The sequence below is a fragment of the Aphelocoma coerulescens genome, chromosome 5 (genome assembly GCF_041296385.1).
Source record: "Aphelocoma coerulescens isolate FSJ_1873_10779 chromosome 5, UR_Acoe_1.0, whole genome shotgun sequence".
Taxonomy (NCBI): Eukaryota; Metazoa; Chordata; class Aves; order Passeriformes; family Corvidae; genus Aphelocoma; species Aphelocoma coerulescens.
This window is the reverse complement of record NC_091019.1, coordinates 17952974-17975294: the sequence shown is the minus strand read 5'-3', so window position 1 is coordinate 17975294 and position 22321 is coordinate 17952974. Positions and strand designations below refer to the sequence as shown.

Below are 22321 nucleotides of genomic sequence, written 5' to 3'. Positions count from 1 at the left end.
ATGAATAGAATTCATTGTAGAAGGTATGTGGCTGAATGTCTTAACCAAGTTGCTGCTCATTCTTTCAGAAGAGAATGCCCTGTTTTGTGTGCCAGTGGCTTTGTTTGCAGAATAAAGCACTGTACAAAATCAGCTATGGCTTTCTCTGTGAGGAAGGGAACACACAGTGAAAAGTGGAAGAAAACACCTTTCCATGCTGGTGTTGAGAGCTTATGACTGTTGCCTGTTGCTATCCTGATGGAGAAGGTCAGTCTCTGCAAAGCAAAATGTAGACCCAGTGCTGTGGTTCATAGAGTTCTTTAACAGGTCTTCTGTGATAAGCAAAGCAAGAAGCCTGTTGCATAAGCATTCTGCTTTCAGGTTCAAATGGAAATAAACTGACAAAGTTTCTAATATATATATATATATATATATATTTACAAAAAGACACTGGAACAAGTTAAGCAAATGTCTGTGCAGTTGCTCTCCCCTTCCATTTTCTGAAGTTAAGCAAACCTGCCAGTGAGCTGACATTCATAAGGGAGAACAAGTTGTGAACTGTTAACCTTAAGTCCAGAGAATTTTCAGGCCCTTGGGTGGAGGGGGGGGGGAGGAGGAGAAGAAAGCTATTGTGTGCCTTTCTGTTATTTGAAGTCCTAAGAGATCTGCAGTTGTTACTCATGCAACCTCCACGTGCACCTGTGCAAGACACTCCTGTTCCATTTTAAAGAATGTTGGTAGGATGATGTGTGTGTTGTGTCAGAAGTTTCTGTCTCCTGGGGGATTTGTTTGGGCCACTTGGTGGTCACTGATGTTATTGGACTCGGTGTGGCATTCTGAGTGACCTGATGCTTTTGTGCTCAGCATGCCAGGCCCTGTATTTGAGTATGTTCATTTGAAAGATGAAAGATGGTTTGCCCAGTCACCACTTCTTACATGACACTGACTTCTCTATCTGCATCTTGGCCATCCTTTTGATGTCTAACTAGTCTTGCCATCTGCAGTCACCACAAAGGTCACTTCTAAATGCTTGGCAGGAGCTTTTGCTCAGCTACATATTTTGAGCAAAGAGAAATTGTTGGGAGAGCAGGAGGGAGAAGGTGATTTGGTTGTGCTTTTTATGGCATGTTTTGAGTCTTAGAGATGTGAGAGTTAGAGATGAGGATGGAAAACTGATGAAAAAGAGCAGTTGACTGAACAAGAGAATGGTGACCATGGAAAAATATTTAAATGAATGGCAATAGAGAGCCTGATACAGTCAGCCAAAACACAGGGAAAAGGAGGGGGCAGACAGCCAAGATACAGCTCCTGAAGATGGAATAATCTCATGGTGTAACAGCATTCCAGCCTGCCGGTGTGGTGGGAGTGAGATGAGAGACAAACTATTCTATTTCGTGGATGTTATTGGTCCCCCTCTTCCACTGTTTATTTATAATAATGTGAATTGTTGACCTGCAGTGTTTGGGTTTTTTCTCATTCATAGCACATCTTGACATTTCCAGTTCTCTCTCCAGCTGAAACAGCAACATCTGTCCTCACCTTGCAGACTCAGAAATATTTTGATCAGGCCTCTGATCTAGTCCAGCATTTAACCAAATACTTACTATTTTTTCCATTTCATTCCATGAACTCTGTATCTGATTTAAGCAAGACTTAAGTAATTTTGGGACTTCCAGTTCCTTTTTCCCTTTGTTAGAAATCAAGATGATGACAGATCTTAGTCACTCTGAGCAATGTTGATATTTTTATGGTGCAAGGTAAGTTTTATGCTTTTTCTTCTAGCTAGATACTTTCTTGAAAAGGACTCCACTATTTTTTATTTGAGTCCTGCTTATGCCATTTACTACTAGCTGAAAATTTCAAAGATTTGGAATGGATACAGCCTGGGGTAGAGAATCACTTGTGTGGTTTTGATTGTAGTTCAAAATGTGCACAGTAGAAAAGTGGTGCTTACATGGGATTTGCTGACAACTCCAGCTGACACAAAAATAATTGGCCACTTTAACTTTTTACGTATCAGTATCTTGATACATGTGCAAAGGAGAGATAGTACATACTTTGTTCTTTTCCTTTAGCTTTTGTGCTGTTCTTATTTCCCAGTAAATGCTAATCTTGCATGTTTTGCTCCATGTTAGAAAGAATAATAGCCTTGAATTTAAATGCTTTGGTTTTATGGAAATATAACTGAATATAACTGAAGATGTAGGTCTGTATCATATGTGCCTTTGAAGTTAATTTGGAGAAACTGCATGTGTAAAGCCATTGTTATTTTGTAACCCATTTAGATGTTAAAGGACTGAAGTCAGGCACATTCTTGAGCTATTTGGGCATTTCATTCAGGTTCATCAGTTAGTTGTCTCAGCATTCATCTGTTTTTAATGCAGCAGCAGTTTTTACTCATCAGTGCCTCTGTAAAACATCGAAATAGAGTATGTGACTGAAAATATTCAGCAGTGAAAATAGTCTCTATATTTGAATCATGGCCTGGATGAACCACGTGTTTCCTTGTGGGAGAGTGAGGAAGCATAAATTTAGAGTATTGGGAGAACACATTCTTCAGCTTGATTGGAAACAAGAGCAACAAAGTAGTCATTCCTGAATAAAAGCTGGCTGAGGGGTGAGAAAATTCAGGGGTGACATTTATTTTGCAAAATTTTCTCTGGCATTTTGATTTTGTGACATGTTGGATTTTGTCTTATTTCCAGATGAGTCTTTGCAGGTTGGGAGGGGGTGGAGTGTAAGTCCAATTCCTGTGTTGGCTAGCCTCTCCCTTAGTTCATTTCCGACTTCCTCATCTGTTTCCAGGCTGCTTTGCCTGTAGACCACCTGATAATCCAGATACTATGCAGTCTTGATGGGGAGTTCTGTCTTCAGGTCTTGGAATTGAGACTTTATAAGTGGAGTTTCAGAGTTTCAATTCGATATTGTTCCAGTACTCCATGGTCTTTTAAGTCCTTTAAGTCTAGCAGACTGCATTTTTACTTTTTTTGTATTTAGAAGCGAGGCCAAGAATTGGGAGATTTTTAATATTCTGAAAAGATTTTAGTTTTTGGCTGCAAATGTCAAGCAAGTTTAGCCTTTGTTTTGTTTTTACTGATTTGAATGCATGAAGACATGTGGGACCTAAATTAGAGCAGCAGAGGAGTTGCCAATCAGTAATGAAAATGCTCTGTCATTTTAACTGTGTGGGTGCTTAATAATTTTCCATAATAATCCTCTGCTTTAAAGTACAAAAGAAAAGGGATTCCTACGGGGGCATTGTGTTCTTCTGCAGACGAGGAAGTATGGCATCTTTTAAATAATGCAGAGATGCTTCTCTCCTCTGGTGCCTTAATTCTGAGTAGATAGATTATAATAACTATTCCTTCTTAAATATGGCTTTTCCTCTTTTGACATCAGAACACTAAAAAGAGGACAATGTCAGAGAAACAGAAGCTGAGGCACAAAACATTGAATTGCCCCAACCAAGGTAACCCAGCATGTCCACAGGGGAGACAAGAATAAAGTTCCCATTTCCTGAGTCCCAGGCTGAAGCTCTACCTGCTAGGCTAGTGGTTCTTGATGATTATTTTGGGTAAGTCTCACTGCTACTCTTTCCCTCTTTCCTTGCTCCTCTTTCCCACTCACTGCTGATTGCTGTTTCCATTGCTCCTGCTTGCATAACCCGTTTTCCAAACTCATCCTGTGTCCTTCTCATTTCCCACCTCCTGAGCTACTGCTGCCTTTTCTTCAGTCACCCACTTGCAATGACACCACCCCAGCAAAGCGTGGCTCCTACTGAGCTGCTTTCCCTGGGCTCAAGCCTTGTCTGCTGTTGTGCTGGTGTGACTCACAGTCAGCAGCCTCTGCACAGGCTGTGTCATCCCTGCTAAGCCCTTTGAGTCCAGAGGCAATGCAGGTACCTCAGAGTGACAGCTGAGCTAACATTTTGCCTTTTGCTGCCCAAGGAATCTCCAACGTGGGCAGTAGGAAAAACAATGGAAGCCTTGCTCTTAATATTTGGTACCTGGAGATGTTTGGACCTATGCCCTTACATGAAGTTTTTTAAAGTTCAAGTGACTGCTGAGAGTTGAAAACCTGGCTTTGCCAGGATGGGCCAGGGAAGATATCGTGTTAGAACATTTGCTTTGTCAGATAAAGAAAGTCAAGAGATGTAGTTCTGGATCCGTTTTCTAGCTTTCAGTTCAATTTGAATTCAAATCTTGTTCCTGATTGCAAAAAAACATTTGTGTTTCCCTAAGAGAAAAATGGGGCATTTATAGTTCTAGATGAATGCAGAGGCTTTGGGACTCCTGAACAGACAGGTATTTTTTGCCTAAATTCAAGTAAGTGAATGACTTAAAAATAACCTGCATAATTTAAGCATGTTTTCATGAAGTGAAGGTAGTTTGTGTGTGAGCTCAGAGGCAAAGCTCCTTCCAGGATATATATGGAAAGCAGAGAAGTAGGCTGCCTTGTTTTGAAACTACGAAAGGGATATGCAAACTGGCAGGGTAATATCTTCAGGATATCTTTTTTGTAAGCAGCTCTGTGCTCAGTTCCTTTTTGAATGCTCTTGCCTTAGCCCTGCTTGCTCTCTTCTGTATTTCAATCTGCTCATTTGTCCTAGCAGCCATTTGTTTCAGTGATGTATTTTCTTTTTGGCCCTGAAACTTTAAGGAGGGAGGAGGCAATTTACATGAAAAATCACTTTATCCAGATTAATGACTGCTGCACTTGACTGTTATTCCAGCGGTTTTAGCTAGATGATTTTTTTTTGTTGGAATGAGAAAGCAGAAACCTCTCCTCAGAAATTTCTTCTATCTGAAATTACAATTGTGGAGACATATCAGGTTGGTCCAGAAAAAATGAGTAGTTCCTTCATGCAGTCAGAGGAAAGGCTATATGTGTAGAAGGTGTGGTTGAGCTGTGCTTTAAATGTTAGCAAGTAATAAGCCACTAATTGCCAGTGGGTTCAGATGAGGGGCCAGCACTGGTTCTTAGAGCTGGGAAATGACTGCTGAAAGCTGTTTACCAGGGAGGAAACACAGATGTTCATTTCCAGCAGGAAACAGGCAGAGTGTAACTGAACTGCAAAACCAACTTCTGCTCGTATTGCAATGGTGGGAACTCAGAAGTAACTGGTGGCATTACTGAAAGCCTGAAGTCAGAATCTACCCACATGTGTAGGTCTAATGCTTTAATAAAGATATGTACCTCCTGTAGGGAGAGAGGGCAGGCTTGAAGGAATTAATACTTTAATCATAATACCCAAGCAAAAGCTCCTTAACTGCAAGGCAGCTGGGATGATGTGGTAAACTTCTCTTAGGATTCAATGCAACAGCTTCTTAGATCTTCCACTTCTCTTGTTTCCCTCTCTCCCTGTGTTGTCAGAGCTGTCACTATTGTGCAAGGAGAGCTCTGGGGTCAAACAGATCTTAAGCTTTAGAGCGTTTCCTGAAGGGCAGTGGATGAGAAGCATGATTCTGTTTCTGAAGGGTTTATAGAAGTCACCCAGAAGACATGGTTACCTCAAATCAGAATGAGCAGAGAGGAAAGCCTAAATGAAAATGGGAGTGGGGGAGCTAAAAACGTAGCACAGAATGACAGGTGTACCCAGCCTGTTCTCTAAGGCTCAGGTACATTCAAAGTGCAGTGAAAGGTGAAGACCTACATGGGATTTACAGGGCTAAATTGTTGGTATTCCTTATGGTAATGGAGAATTAACACTGGGCCCTTGAGTCAGTGTTAAATAAAAATTGGGACAGATAAATCTATTTCTGGATTCTTAATACATTATAAGAGGAAAAGTTGTTCATTAAGCAAATCCTGGATGAATCTGGATTTTACCTCTGAAGGTAAGAAATTTATCTTCTGAGAATGACGACATAGAAACAGTGTGAGGAAAATAGTTCTTGGGAGAAACTAAGGCAGAAATCAAGTACATAATGCTGTATCAAGGACTACGAAGGAGTTTTCTAATTTTGTACAGTCAGATTATCAGCCTTTCTTCTATTCCTAAAACACAACTTGAGGTCTTCCTTGCTTTTCTTTTGGAGTAGAGTTTTGTGACGACAAGGTCCAGCTGTAGTTGTGGTTTTTGTTTATAATTTTGCACTTACCAGAACCATGAGTGTATCTTCTGGGGTTTTTTTGGGTTTAATCTCTATTTCCTCCAGGCTGTAGGGATACTGTTCCTTTACATTTCCATTTCCATCAGCAGTTGCAGATGCTGCAGCTTGCCTAGAAGATTGCCAGCTCTTTTGAAGTTCCTCACATGAGGATAAAGGTGTATATCCTTCCTTTATAGAAGTACTTTACCAAAAATGCTCTGGCAACTAGAGTGCTGTTGGCACATAGTCCATAGCTGTCATTTGTAGCATCTAAAATGAAACTTAATCCCATTGTGTTTCTCAGTTCTTACTGGTGCATGTTTTGTGTGGCAAATCAAGTGCGACTCGAACACCTGGATTTCTTTCGGTTTCGTATCAGGTGGACTGGTGTGGCTCAGTGAAGAACAAGTGAAGGACGGGGCCCAAAGAAGTAAGAAAAACTGAATTCATTTAATCAGCTAAAAAGACAAACATTTATTATTGTTGGGGAGGGAAAAGGAAGATACCTAGATCATTATAGGGGTTTTCAATCTTCCCTTGTAAAATTACTAATGGTGTGAATTCTTTAGACATTGGTTGTATCAAGTGTTTGCAGGCTTCATTTATTATCTACTAACCAATATTAGCATTGTAGAACCAAAGCAATACCAAGCTTTTCTCCTACATTTCTGTTGAGAACACTGTATTTATTCAAGATTTTAGAAGCAAGTCTCTGGAAACCCCTGATTGCTTCAGAAAAGGATTCCCCTTTACACTATACAGCAGGCACTGAAACCATGATACAAAATTTATTTTCATGCTAGAATTGTTTTGCATAACATTGTGCATGCATTTTACTCAGTACTAAATTGCATACAATGCTGTTGTCTTGTTTCTTAAACTTTGAGACCATTTATACTTGAGTATTTTCCTGATTTTGTACTATAAGTCCCAGTTTTAAAATAACACCTCTTTTGTTTAAAATTCATACTGATTACTTAATATGAACAATTTATGAAGGGTCTTTACGTTGGATCTATACATCAATAAAATACAACATAACCAGAGCTGGAAAATTAACCAGCTATTACTGTCAGGTCCGAAGGAAGGTCCCATGTGTCACAAGCATGCCAACAAAAACAGACAGGAAAAAGTTTTTCTTATTTTTATACACTTCTAGTTGGATTAAAAGTTCTTGATTTCCACGTCGGTGTGATGAACTGTGAAGGCGTGGTCAATATGACCGATGACTGCCTGATTGCACTTTTTAAAACCGTTACTCTGTATCTTGTATACAAAAAGAAGCGATCCATAGCAAAGAAATGTACAGTTTTATAATGTTTTACATTTTGGCTACAACAATGTATGTAAAAGTAAAGAGCTTTGAAAGAAAATATAGAACTTTGCTTTTTTTTTTTCTTTTTTCTCCTTAATCATACATTTGCAGTGTTTCTTGTGTGTGTGTTGTTTTGTTGGTTTTTTTTTTTTTTTTTTTTTCATTTTCATTTTTGTCTTCATGCAAGTCATGCTATGGAACAAAAAAATAGATTAAAAAAAAAAAAAAAGATCTTCTACAGTTTTGTTACATTTTGGCCGTAGAAAAAGCCTGCATCTCTGGTACAACTCCAGAACCACGAAGAATCATCCATAAAACCTGCATGGAGCGAGTTAACTTTGTCCAAATGAGAAGGTCTTCTATGCCTGCACAGTTCCACAGAGATGTTTATTAGCCATCAATGTTCATCTCCATCTTGCCTTGTCAGGTCACTCTGACTGCCTCTGTTGGCATATATTTAGCAATGACTGGACTTTCTTTGCAAAGATCTGCATGTAAAGAATACAATCAGTACTTGAGCTTCTTTCCTGCGCTTTTCACATCAAGCTCGGCATCTTAGTGTTAAAGGAAGGAGGAAAAGGTGAGATAGCTACATGCAGAGGCAGCCATATTCTTCTTCAACAGGATTTTTTTTCCCATGCAGTCAGCCAGACTGAGACCTCTCTACAGTGTGTCTGAGTATTGCTTTCAGCTTAATGTAGGTGCCCATGCAAAGTTTCATCCTACTGTGCTTGTTTGCTCAAACTCCTGCAGGGTTCCTATGGCTCAAAAATATCCTGAGAAAAGCAAAATCTTCCATCGTTGGCATGTTTCAGCATCGACTAAACGCCTAACCCATTCCATACAGAGCCAGTAGATCCACCATTAGCCACAATAAGCATATACTAGCAGGATGCACCAGGAAGGAAGCCATCTGGTGCATCTACCCTTCATCCTATGTACTGATACCATGCAGCACGTATGGCCCACCAGTACTACGCCAATGCCTGCCTATTGTCATCTGAGTGCTGTTTAGGAGTGCTGTCACCTAAGCATCAGAAGTAACACCGTTTCCAGCGGGTGCTACTGTGAGACATTGCATCTTCAGACTTAGTCACCTGGACTATATGCAACATCGCATAGGCTAATTGAAAGTAAAGCTTTTTAGACCATTCTCTGCTACTGATCCATGCTACAAAATAGATGGGATGGGAGACCAAGAACGTCTCACTGGGCTAGGAGAGCTGTAGGGCGCAGACACTGAGGATAATCCTATCGCTTTTCCACTTATGCCAGCTATGCTGTTAAGGCTCCGTGACATTTCGTAACCTTCATTTAAAAGAAAAATGCAAAGTACAGCATTGGATCAATGACAGAATGGACTAAGAATGAGGTCAACATTGTAGCCAGTTCAATAGCATCTGCATGCATGGACATGCCGAGAGTAGTATCGCTTGCAACATGACTCAGAAGGCCGTTGAAATACAGAAAAAGTTTAAAATATGTACATTTAAAAAAAAAAAAAATCATCATTTCTCAAGATGGTCAGGCTATGTAATTGATCCTACAGGCAGCAACATGGTTGTACCCTAAAAAAAAAAAGAGTCAGTGGGAGGGATTTTCTGTCTCCGTCATACACTCACACATACCTCTCCCTTCCACTTCATGCATTGTGACCTCAGGCAAAATTAAGGTTTGTGGTATCTTTGTGGGGCAGGAGGGGGAAAAGGCAGCAAAATTTAATGTGTTGCTATAGAGATACTACTCCTTTGTTCTCAGCATTTAAAAAAAAAAAGAAAAAGAAAGAAAACAAAATTGCATGCATTCAGTTTCCCTCCCTCCCCCCCCTCCCCCTTCTTTTTCAGGCATGCATGTAAACAGCTCAGCAAGTGTACAGAGAGTTGCACAAACTATGGATGAAATTCTGTTGGAACAACAATTAAGATGCTCTCAACGTGTTTCAAACAGGCCAACAATATGCTGACGTATATTACTCTTTAGCCAACCAGCCTCTGTTTCATTCAGGAACGAGAGGCGGTTGCAGTGCATCGTGAAAACCATACATTCCCCATCCCAAAGGATGTGCCATTTGGAGTGTTCCCCTGATCCACTGGAACCACCTGAACTCGCCCAGGCTGAATGAACACGGCCAATGCTTATCCAATACAGAATCAAGTAAAATGCTTTGCTACAAAGGTAAATTTTAGAGGATATACTTTCATATGAAAGTCTTGTGGTCCTACTATATCTTTCTTGATGATAAGCTTTAGACTTATAAATACATACACTATCTATAACTGGCATTTACTATAACTATTGCCCATCATACAATGGCACATGGGAATTCTATTCTCCATACTCAGTGTATGGTTACGTCATACAATCTTTGCAGTTTTAAAATATTGACTCTATCTTATACTATATACAGTACACCAGTGGTAAACACTGATTTGAAGAGAGTGAGTTGTTTTCCGATTTTCCCATTCCTTATCAACTTTGATGCATATAGATGTAACTCTAATTTTGGGTTTGTGTGGTTTCCTCACATTAAATTATTTAAACAGTCTGTTTTAAGAAGGGAAGGCTTTTTAAATGTGATTTTACTTCTGTTGCTAAATAGATTTTTCTGACCATTAGCAAACGAAAATGCAGTAACTTCTGAGAGATTCATACCTGTCAGAAGTCTGAGAAACTAACTAATAGTGATTTATTTATGAAAGGATTTTAGATGGATTATTTTCCAATTTTAAGACACCTGTGGCCAACAGATGTTCATGCTTTTCTTTCTCTGTTGAACTAACCAGCTATGAATATCCAAATATTTTGTTTTAGTGCTCTGTTAAGGTCACTGAATAATCATTTCATATTTCTTGAGGATATTTTGCTTTTGTGTTTTATCTGTTCTCTCTGCCACCTCCAAGTCTGTGCTCCTCAGAGTTTGGTAAGCTCTGTGAGCTTTCCAAGTGGCAAACCTTCATTACTATGGTACATTAATTGGTCTCTCCTTACAGGATGGGCTAATTTAAGGACATAGTAGAGCATTCCCCACTAAAGCTTCCTGCACCGGCTGGGGTGGAAGACTCGATTGCCTAGCATAGCTGCATGGGGTAGTTACAGCTCCTCAGGCTTTTCTTTCTGAAAGAGATAGGTTAGAAACTCCAAATGCAGACATCAGGTGGTGGTTTCCAGCCCAAACGTGCATCTCTACAGCAAGCGCACTATCGCGTGCTACAGCTAAGCTGACTTTCTCTCAGTTATTTAACCGGTTGCTAACTATGGTTACAGGGCCCCAGCTACATACCCTTTCTTATTCCTCCATCAGGCGGGCAGGGATATTCCCCGGTTGATAAGAGGAAGCAGGGTCCATATCTCTCCCGAGTGCCAGAGCGGGTAAAGGGCAGGCCCTCATCAGGCGTAATAGCCTGGTCTATGTGGGGACAGTCTTCGTTTGCCAGCGCCGCCTTGGCCACCTCACCATTCAGTTTCGAATCTTCAAACATATAAGCAGAAGGCTATTGAAACACTATGCACTGTTTATTAGAGTTCCAGCTGCAAATTAAGGGTTCACAGCTAAAGACTTCTATAGCGACACTCTAAAAGGTAGCACATCTGTCCTAGACACTGCGTTCATGTGCACTGCACCAAAATAAAATCAAGTCTGTTAAGTGGGAGGAGAAACAAAAGGTGATCCCGTTAGGTGTGACAGCAGCCACCTGTACGTCCGCACTGAGGGGCCTTTCAGAAAGGGGTGTGCAGTGGTTCCTAGTCCTGCGAGCAGAAGACTGCGGTTAGAAATCACAGTATGTTTTCGCATGACATCGGATGGTGCATGGATGACCTGTTTGTCATGGAGCCTACTGTCACTCAGAGCTCTGGAGAGGCAGTGGACTGAGAGTTGTGTTCTAGCATTTGAGTATATTCTGTTTGTGCTGGTTTACACCTGTGTGCGATATTACTGAGGGGGAAATTCCTGCTCTTCCCCTCCCCAAAATTTACCCAGATGGTTTTATAGCATTTCTGGTATCAGTCATGCAGAATGGCTGTACACGTTTTAGACACACAGAGTACGTTACGTATGGAAATACGACAGCAGAACGTGGATTTAAAAAAAGCCCAATCCATTTTCTGATGTTCTCCTCTGAAACACATACAGTATTTGCAATGCCAGCACAGGACACTACATACACAAAACACTACAGCAGGCCACGAATTTGGAAACTAGATAGAGTAAAATTTACTCTTGGCTGTAAATAATGAAAATAGGTTGTCAGATTTACCCATTTTGCTCCACACATTCCCATGAGGATAGACTGAGAATCATATGTTTTCTCTGTGTGACTGGTTTTACATTTATAAAACAATTTGAAGTGCTATTTAGTGTAGGATTTGTTTTAGGGTTTTAAAGTGCAAATTAGTGTATTGAGAATATACTCGAAATATGGCACAGCTCGATATGAGTATTTTGGTTGCAGGGAAGGAAAAACAGTCAAAATGTGCTTTCTGAAGCTCCACAAATGCCGAGATATGTTAACTGAGTGGTACTGGCAGCATCCTACACCTCGGTTGCACAATGCTTATTACCTAGACACTGTAAGGCAATGGGTGATCCTGCAAGTCTTTAAGGAAAGAAACTCAATGGATAGACTTAATTTCAGTGCCTCTTCTACTTTCATGTACTAGCTTGTTCTAAATGCTCTATTTATTTTGCAATTATTTTGAAGCCAGCTAATAAAACAAGCCCCAAAGAAAAAAAAAAATACAGTTAGGTAGGGTTTGGAGGTATGATTTTGATTCTCTGATGGACAACAGATGAGTAGAAGGCAAAAAGTGTTTTCAATTTATATTTGTTACTTTGCACACACACACACACAAACACACACACACACACACACACACACACACAGATGTATATGACACACACTATGCATCTATCATGCACCATATCATTCTAGGCCTTTATTTTTCTTCTATTTAGATGTCACTGGTTTGTCACAACATAAACAGTCTTTGCTGCACATCTCACCTCTTCCTTCATTTTTCTCTGTGCAGAATCAGCCAATTATTTCCCCTGAGAGAGAGCTAGTAATGTTTTGTTTTGTTCTGTGAGCAATGAAATAATTAGGTCTCTCAACACATTTAAACACGTGGCAAAAGCTATAGGGGCATTTCAATACTTGTGGACACTAATTTCAATCGGATTCTAAAGTTTTAAGGTTCCACTGAGTTGCAATTCCTCTCTGTTCATAATAATCACTGCTGTTTAATACACTCTGCACAAAAACCTGGCACGGCTGCCATAGAAACCGTGACACTGCAGGTACTGAGCCGTGTATTTAAAAATCACTTAACTGTGTTTGGGGAGAGCTGCAGTCCTCCTGGGGATGAGCAAAGAACTGGGCTGCTTCATAAGCCCCTACTGCTACAAGCTGATGGCTCTAATCCTGAAATGAGGGAGGCAGCTGAGTCAGCAGATCTCTGCATTGAAATCTCTGAGACACCCACTGCTGCTCCTGAGCCCAGGTTTGCAAATGAAATTGCTGGTGATGGAGGGTGAACTGGTCCATTTCAGGAGCTCAAAATGTCTCTGAGCAGAGTGGTTGTGGGTCAGGCTGCTCACTGGTAACAGCCACTGATTCTTTTGGAAGCAGCTTGCAGGCTCTGTTGTGCTTGAATGGCAACAAAATTGACCTTCTTCAAATTAATTTCTTAAATTGCATTATAAATCTCTAGTATCTTGAGCTGGAACTTGCTCTTACAACCCCTTCAGGGTCCCTTAGTGCTGATGATTTTTCCTCTATGCTTGTTAAAAATCCACAACCTTGTTATTTTATTTCCATTCAAGAGGAAGAGAACAGAGTAGCTAGAGATGTGGGCAAATTACTGAACTGTCCCTTGAACATTAGAGTCATGGGCCATGCCTTAGGGATCATATTCTGGATAGCAATGCTAATCCACAATGACAATTTGGGTGAATATTTAGGAAGCAGAGAAATTGCCAGCACAGAAGACTGTACCTGTTGCTGATGTATATAAGTAAGCACTAAGTAGAATAGTTGTGTTCCAAACCACTGGCTACAGCACCTAATTCTCTGGAAGTATGTGATTAGTCTGTTATGGGAATAAAGAAAACATCACTGATGCCATCAGACCACAGTTAGAAGTTCCCATTGTTTTAACTAGCAGATTCACATGCTGAACAATTTTAGGAATAAGGTCTAAAGATGGAATGAAACTACACTATTTTACGTTGATTTCCCAAGTTGCCATTTGCATGTTTGTTTTTTCCAAGATTGACCTTGTGTTTGAGAGAACTCCAGATAAAGAAAAACTGTGCAAGCATTGCTGTCTGGCAACTCTGAGTCTAGTTATAATAATGACAACTATTTCTAGGTGCTTAACACTTCTAAGGGTTGATTCTGACCTACCAAATTCACATGAGTCTTTCCATCCCTGCTAGCAGAATCTGAATTAGGCTTGTACAGCATTTTTTGTTTTTTAGGTTCTGTTCTATGAAGAGAAATCAATATTATCATCTCTGCTTTACAGATGGGTAAAACTACCATGCAGTGAGGTAACTTGCCTGCTGCTATGTAAGAGGTTATTTACAACAAAATCTTCTGACTCTCAGCTTGGCACCTTATCTCCCTAATTGTCCTATCTGTGAATACCTAGCTAACTGCACCAGCTCAAAACATTCTCCTGCAGAGATTTGGCTGAGAGGCTAAAGAAAGTATTCAGCATATTTCCCAGGTGAGTAGTTTGTTTCACAACTACCTCATTTGTGTGATTTCCACTTGTTTTTTTTTTTTTTTCCCTATCTCATCCCTCTTCATTTGCAGAAAAGTATATTAAAATGCCTTGTGTGTTTCCAAGCAAATGCTGGATTTCAAAATGGGGGAAAGGGATTCTGAAAAATAGCCCAGCTTAGGAGAACTGCTGGATTTTGCTTTAGTGTACTCTGCTTATTGTGGAGAAGCACAGTAGACCTGCCCATGTACCTGCTGCTCCATGGCTCTCTCTTTTACCACAGCAAATGGTTGCAAATTGTCATAGTGGCTTTACCAGTGCTGCTGGTTTTGATTATAAGCAAGAGTCTGACACTGACTCTCCAACTATTTGGACTGCATCTTATGTTCAAAGTATCAGTGGACATAATTGTATGATACATTTATGGACCTCAGTCTGTGCTTGGAAATGTGGCACGTGCACTGAAATGGTTCCTGCATGGGGAAAGTCATGCCAGTTCTCTTCCCCGGGGCAAATACTGCCATTCTCCAAACAAGAAACAAGTTCCTGGTCTACCCTTCTCACTGTAGATATCGTCAGAAGTCATGTGTGGGTGAGGGATGGTGGCAATTCCCACTGCTTCCTCTCAGGATTGTAGCTGTGCCCCCCAACCCCCACCTCTTTCTCTCCCATGTGTCTACAGACCTGTGCAGTGGTCACTTATTCCAAAGACTGGATGAGTTGTAAGGTACTCCCAGAGGGGATCATTTTCAGTGTTTACAGGATCACTTTGACTGAAATAGGAGTGAAGGAAACCCTACAATTCGTAGCATGGTATCCAAGCATAGTTACCCATGAGTCAATGTCTGAATACATGGACTGTGACAGATTCTTCCACACAGTGCTGAAGAAGATGGGGTTTTCTCAGCTCTTGATCAGAAACACAGCAATTAAGAGACATAGTGCTGTTTTTTTGGTCACATGAGGTCACTGACAATCTCCTCCAGAAGAACAGAGACTGTCTTCCTCCTACCCTTGTTTAAAGATCAAAAGAGACAAGGACACAGCTTGAGTACCTACAGCTTTCATAAGTGGCCATTGGGTGACTTCAGAGCTTTGCAGCCTGTTACAAGGGAAGGGTTTGACAGGCAGGATCAGCTGAAAACAGGGCCAAATGTAGGAAAGTAAGTTGTTTGAAAGATGAAGATCTTGCTGCTGGGGAAATCTTGTCTGAGTAAAGTTACATTTGACACCCCCAACCCATGTACACCTAAAAATTAACCTACCACTTCTCTAGATCTCAACTGTGCTCTTATAGTCCTGATCCCAAACCTGGGACTGCCATTATTACTGTTGGTGGATAGTCCCACTCCTGATCAATTGAATGTCCTTTGGTTCTTTCTCAGAACATGAGGGTCATTTTCATTTTAAACGTGCCACTAACCCTAACACGCACAGTAGCTGCCTGAAGTGTTTCATGAAGAAGGATCTCCATGAGGTTCCCTAACAGCAGAGGCCTTTAATCCAGCTGGCTCCCTGAAGAAGGTATTGGTATGTGTTCCATAAGTTAATTACTCTTCTGTATTTCAGTGCTGTCATACTCTCCTGGTGATGTAAAAGGGTTGTTACTGTGGCAAACATTAGCTGTGTCATACTCTGCTGACAACGGGAAACTCTTCTTGGGATGATGGGTTTCCCTGGCTCTTGGGCTCGTGACAGAAAGCTACAAGAACAGGGGTGGCACGGTTGAGGTGAGGGTGGAGAATTGCTGTGCTCTAGCTTTTCTTAGCTACAAGCCTATTATCTGGAAGTGGGAAGTAGAGCAGCCGTGAGGCTGCTGGAGGACAGATTTTCCCAGCTGTCTTTATCTTAAAAAAAAAAAAAAAGCGCAAAGATTTTACATTCCTTTTTGCATCCTGGTTTTGCAGCATCACTTTTGCCTGACACTTCTTGTGCTAGGCAAATGATTATGATGAAGTTGAGAGTAGGAATTCAAGTATTCAAAGATATTTACTTTGATTTGTGGAGGAGTGAAGAGCTACTTGTTGTCTGAAAATATCCATTGACTTTATATCCCTAGATTTCACTTCCCTAGTCAGCCAGCTAGGGAAGATACCTCACTGGACCTGTTGCTTGTGAACAGAGAAGGATTTGTGGGTGATGTGATGGTTAGAGGCTGTCTTGGGCACAGGGATCATGAAATGATAAGGGTTTTGATTCTCAGAGAGTAAGGAAGGCAGATCAGCAGAACTGCTTCCATGAACTTTTGGAGGCAGACATTAGGAGCCTGGTTGACAGAGTGCCTTGGGAAGCAATCTAGAAGGGCAAGGAAGTCAGGAAGGCTGGACATCCTTCAACAAGGAAATCCTAAAGGCACAGGGACAGGCTGTCCCTTTGTGCTGAAGAACGAGCCAGTGAAAGAAGACCAGCCTGGCTTAACAGGGAGCTTTGTCTGGAGCTCAGAGGGGAAAAAAAGGTGAGTTTATCACCTTTGGAAGAAGGGGCAGGCAGCTCAGGAGGACTATGGGAATGTCATGCAGGGAGAAAATTTGGAGGGCCAAAGGCCATCTAGAACTCAATCTGGCTACTGCCATAAAAGACAATAGAAAATTCTTCCTATAAATACATTGGTAACAAAAGGAGGGCTAAGGAGAATCTCCATCCTTTATTGGATGTGGGGGAAAACATGGTGGCAGAGGATGAGGAAAAGGCTGAGCTGAGTAATGCCTTCTCTGCCACAGTCTTTAATAGTAATGCCAGTTTTTCTCTGGCCCCTGAGCTGAAAGACAGGGATGGGGAGCAGAATGAAGCCCCCCATAATTTAAGGGGAAATGGTCAGTGACCTGCTACACCCCTTAGACACACACAAGTCTATGGGACTAGGTGAGATCTGCCCAAGGGTCCTGAGGGAGCTCATGGAAATGCTCACTGAGCCACTTTCCATCATTTATCAGCCGTCCCGGCGCACTGGGGAGGTTGGCAAATGTGATGCCGAGTAACAAGAGTGGCCAGAAGGAGGATCTGGGCAACTACAGGCCTGTCAGCCTGACCTTGGCACCTGGGAAGGTCATGGAACAGATTGTCCTGAGTGCCATCATACAGCACGTGCAGGACAACCAGGGGATCAGGCCCAGCCAGCATGTGTCTAGGAAACATAGATCCTGCTTGGCCAACCTGATCTTCTATAACAAGGTGACACACTTAGTGGATGAGGGAAAGGTTTTCCACAGCATTCTCCTGGAGAAATTGTATGCTCATAGCTTGGAAAAGTGCACTGTTCACTGGGTAAAAACTGGCTGGATGGCTGAGGCCAGAGACTGGGGGCGAGTGGATTCCATCCAGCTGGCAGCCGGTACCAGTGGTGTCCCGCAGGGCTCAGTGTTGGGCCCAGTCCTGTTCCAAATCTTTATCAATGATCTGGATGAGGGGATGGAGGGCACCCTCAGTCAGTTTGCAGGTGACACCAGCCTGGGTGGGAGTGTTGATCTGCTGGAGGGCAGGAAGGCGCTGCAGAGGGATCTGGACAGGCCGGATCCATGGGCTGAGGCCGATGGTGTGAGGTTCAACAAGGCCAAGTGACTGGTTCTGTCCTTGGGTCACAACAACCCCAGACAGTGCCACGGGCTGGGGCAGAGGGGCTGGGAAGCTGCCCAGGGGAAAAGGAGCTGGGGGTGCTGGTGACAGCAGCTGAACATGAGCCAGCAGTGCCCAGGTGGCCAAGAGGGCCAAGGGCATCCTGGCCTGGATCAGCAATTGTGTGGCCAGCAAGACCGGGCAGGGATTGTCCACATGTACTCAGCACTGCTGAGGCCACACCTCGAGTGCTGTGTCCAGTTCTGGACCCCTCACAACAAGGAAGACATTGAGGTGCTGGAGCGAGTCCAGAGAAGGGAAATGAAGCTGGGGAAGGGCCTGGAGCACAAGTCCTGTGAGGAGCGGCTGAGGGAGCTGGGGGTGTTCGGCCTGGAGGAAAGGAGGCTCAGGGGAGACCTTATCACTCTCTACAGCTGCCTGAAAGGAGGCTGTAGCCAGGTGGGGGCTGGCCTCTCATGTGACAAGCAATAGGACAGAAGGAAATAGCCTCAAATTGTACCGGGGGGGGGGGGTTAGATTCAATATTAGGAAACTTCTTCACCAAAAGGGTTGTCCAGCATTGGAACAGGCTGTCCAGGGAAGTGGTTGAGTAACCATCCCCAGGGGTATTTAAAAGTTGTGTAGATGTGGCACTTTGGGACATGGTTTAGTGGTGGGCTTGCAGTGTTGGGTTAGAGGTTGGACTTGATGATCTTAAAGATCTTTTCCAGCCTGAAGAATTGTATTATTCAATGATTTCTCTCTGAGATGTTGCATGGAAAGGAAATACTTACATTTAAATTCCCAACTCTCTTGAGTTTCTTTAAGCCAAATTCCACTCCTGTTAGCAAGTTGTTTGTTTTAGTTGCCTGGATAGTGTTTACTCTGCATTAATATTCATTGTCCACTCATCAATTGCATCAGTATAAATCACTCTGTTCTTTTAAGCTGGTCTTCATGGAAACTCTGCTGTGCTTCTTCACATATTAAGAGAGAGTCAGAGCATAACAGCAAATCAGGTAGTAAAGGAACTTCACACTGAGACAAATATGCTTTTCTTGAGTTGGTACATGGCTGTAGTGATTTCTGAGCTCCTGACAATTAAGAATAACCAATAAAGTTCATGCTGTCCCTCTAGAAAATGATCAGAATGTCTATCAGCTACTTTTTACCATTCTTTAAAAATAGTTTATGGGAGTAATTGGGGAAGATTGTAAAGCGAAATGCTGTGCTCAGGACATCATTCAGCAAAGTAACAATTATGCTTCTGTGCCAGACCATCTTTGGCTACAGAAATCAATTTTATAGGTTACAGAGCCTCACACAGGATTAAGAAACATGAATCCCATGGGTAGGGACTCATTTTTGTTGTCGTTTAATCAGGTCCTTAGAGTGAAAGGGATATAACTATATTAAATTAGAAAAAGAATATTGGAGAAGATATATTAAACCACAGACAAAGGATGACAAAATGATGAAATGATGACTTGGAGAGTATGGAAAGAAGTATAGCATAGAGAAGAACAGCATAGAAAATACGGGTTTAGGCCTTTGAAAATGAGCAATGATATGTTGACATAGGCACCACTGGTTTTCAAATGAGAGTGACAAGAATCCTAGATTGGTAGGTTTGGGAGTATTTTCTTCTGGAGAGTAATGAAAATTAATTTTTCCCATGCAGACTATCTGAAAAAAAAGAAAGTAATTTGACTAAATAGCTCTATTTTCATACCAAGTACTTACTCTTTGCATTAATACCTTGCATCAGGTTTTGTGTCACAACCTCAGTGAAGTTACCTATAGTCTGTGACATTCCTGGTTCTTTTGCAATAAAGAACTGTATTGTAATCTCCTCGGCTGCCCAACATGGAGCTCAGGTTGATGGGAATTGGAGAAAAACTTCACAGAATAAAATGTGACAGTCTGTAACATACACAAGTCGCAAGCAACGTACAGCAATAACAAGTAAATGTTAACAAACAGAGTGAAAGAGAGAGAGAAAAAAGAGAGAAATGTGAAGAACATGTAAAAGAATTAAGATTCCTATATCACAACTTCATTTTAGTTACCCCAATATGCTAAGGCCATTAAAATCAATATCTTTATCTAGGTATCTTTATTAGTTTCCTGATTTTTATATTACTGCATATTTTGAAAGTTGTTATGAAGCTCTTCTGAGTAGATCATACTGAAGGACTTCACACTGGCACGAGAGCAGAATTTAGTATGCTACATGAATTATGCAGAATCCTTCCAACCCAACCTACCTCTTCAACATTTACTCACCACCATGTCGACCTGGGTCCCTCCAGGAAGCCGTGTCCCCCAGGAAAGGCACTCCAGTGACGGTGGTGACCGTCTCTCCCAGTACTAACTGGGCCAACATAGTAACATCACTCCCAGAGAATATCACCCTTGAGAGGTACTACTTCTTGAAGTGAGGTGACAGTATGTTGGCTGCCTACCTACTGGTACTGCCAGAGAAGTCCAGGAGCTCTAGGAAAGTCAATCCAGTGCATCTTGCTATTTACAGGTATTATTGGATATGTGCTTAATGCAGTGCTGAGAACTGTTGCTCCTGGAAATCCTGCATTGCAAAGAGCTCTGGAAGATCCTTCCTAGTTTCATCCTGATCCTTCTGGGGGTTTACTTATACCTATCCTGAACATCTGAGAGTCTCACTAACACCAGAGGGGTTGTTGACAGGTCAGGTAGAGGTTGCATAAAAATGCAGTCAGGTGAGTCATGTTACAATCTTATATTACTGCTCTGACTGAGGAATACAGTATGATGATCTATACAGTATGGGAGGTGTCTGAGACATGGAACGTGGATGAATGAATACAAAGAACAATGACAGCAGGAATGGTAGAGTGCTTGTTATTTCAGCTTTGTGCTTATAAACAGACAAGCAAGTAAACAAAAGGCTTGGAGAAAATATCCAGCAAGTATAGTCCAAGAGGGATACAAGCAAGTGGACTGGGCACAGAACTGGAACCTCATACCCTACACCTTTTTGCCCCTGGCCTTTCATAGTAACCGGTAAGTGATCTAGTGTTTAATTGTACTGCAGCAGAGATGCACTTGTTGCACAGAGGTGCCTTTTCTTGTATCTGTCCTGCAAACACCAACCATACTCCATCCAGCAGAAGGAAGAGATCCCAAGACTATCTCTCTCATATTCCAGGAATGCCTTCTGCACTGGATGGCATGGGAGCTGCAGTGGCAGGCATGTGCTTGAGAAAGAGGATTTACCATATTTGCATCTGCTTTGTGCTGGAGGATTGGCAGAGGCTGGCCTTATTTGGCTGGAGTGCTTGTATCTGTGTTTTCCCATGACTAAAAGTGCCTTGTGCTCATTAGGTTATTAAGGCATGAAAAGTCCTAAAATTTATTATTTAGTTCTGCAATTGTTTTTTAGCTTAGTGCAGTCCTCTCCCTAAACACACTCAGCCTTGGCTCTGGCCCACAGGGTTTGTGTGGGGAGATTTTCTAATTTTACAAATTTTTTTTCACGTCTCACCTAGTGCCAGAGAAAAGTAGGAAACATAAAGCACTGTGATTGAAGACATAGCTCCTCCTCTTTGTTTTCAAATTACTTGGCATAGAGGATGTTATTTTTTTGCTCACATTCTAGAGTCAACAAACACCATAGTACAAGTAACACCCACCAGTTTTATCTCTACAGGAAGTGACGGATGAATAATTATACAACAAGGTATTACATTATATTAGCTATAAATTCTGTTTACATGTGACCCCCAGCTGTGAGATTGCAGGAATGCCACATGGGACGGGGGGCAAAGAATAGATCCCAAGTGCTTCCACAGAACTGTAGGCACTGAACTGAGAATATTGAGTTGGAGCTGCAGTCACGTGCAATCTTATGGAGAAGGGCACCCTCAGAGGACAGCTCAGGTCATAAATGAGTGGATTACTGTCTGAGGCTGCCTGATTCTTCTTCCAATATAAGGGGGACATCAGGCAAATGAAACTTAAGTTAGATGAGAAGAAACGAGTGTTATTCCTTTTGTTTTGAGCTGTCAGCAATTTCTCCATTGTCAGTGATACCAAGATGTGATCCTTACCTCATTTACTATTTCAGAGTGAGGAGTTTTTAAAGGCTAGGAAGGCTAAGTATGGTGAGGAAAGAAAAAACACCTCCCTATTACCTTTTCCACTGTCGTTTTAGTATTTTTTATGTCCAACACATTAAAACACCCAAGATTTTTGAGCTGAAACAGACCTAAACCCTTAGCAGTTACTTTGCCATCTACAGTCCATCTTACAGAGAGGGGCAAAGGTTTTATGACAATAAAATTAGACGAGATTTTTTTTTTTTATAATGTTCAGAGACATTTGATCAGAGGATTTGCTTCCCTGTGGCTTGAAGGACCACCACAGTGACTACATACCTATAGCTTTAACAATGCTTTGCTCTCCATAAAAGCCACTGAGGTTCACAAGCTACAGTGAAATGTTAGGCAGCATAATGGGCCTCTGACAAGAGCTGCCAAGAGTTCCCAGCTCCCACTGAGCACTGGCACTAGAATTACAGTGCTCAGCACACTTCTGACGTTAGAGCCGGTGTGTTGCACAAGGAATACAGGTTATTTAGGTTATGATGACAGAAGGGATGAAAAATGAAGCCCTGAGA

The 22321-nt window shown here is 41.8% G+C and overlaps 1 protein-coding gene across 6 annotated transcripts in view; it reads right to left on the bottom strand.

Annotated features, from left to right (window-relative positions):
• KCNC1 (potassium voltage-gated channel subfamily C member 1) overlaps positions 1 to 22321 on the bottom strand; it is a 122943-nt gene that overhangs the window by 8962 nt on the left and 91660 nt on the right. The window contains exons 3-4 of one of the 6 annotated variants that reach the window (XM_069016881.1): positions 10667 to 10855; positions 7651 to 7874 (exon numbers count right to left, since the gene is read on the bottom strand). In XM_069016881.1, the coding sequence (XP_068872982.1) occupies positions 7810 to 7874; positions 10667 to 10855 (254 nt within the window). In that variant the 3' untranslated portion in view covers positions 7651 to 7809. Of the gene's footprint in view, positions 1 to 7650; positions 7875 to 8319; positions 8695 to 10666; positions 10856 to 22321 lie in introns of those variants that run through there. The other 5 variants (XM_069016882.1, XM_069016879.1, XM_069016880.1 and 2 more) reach the window with 5 other exon arrangements.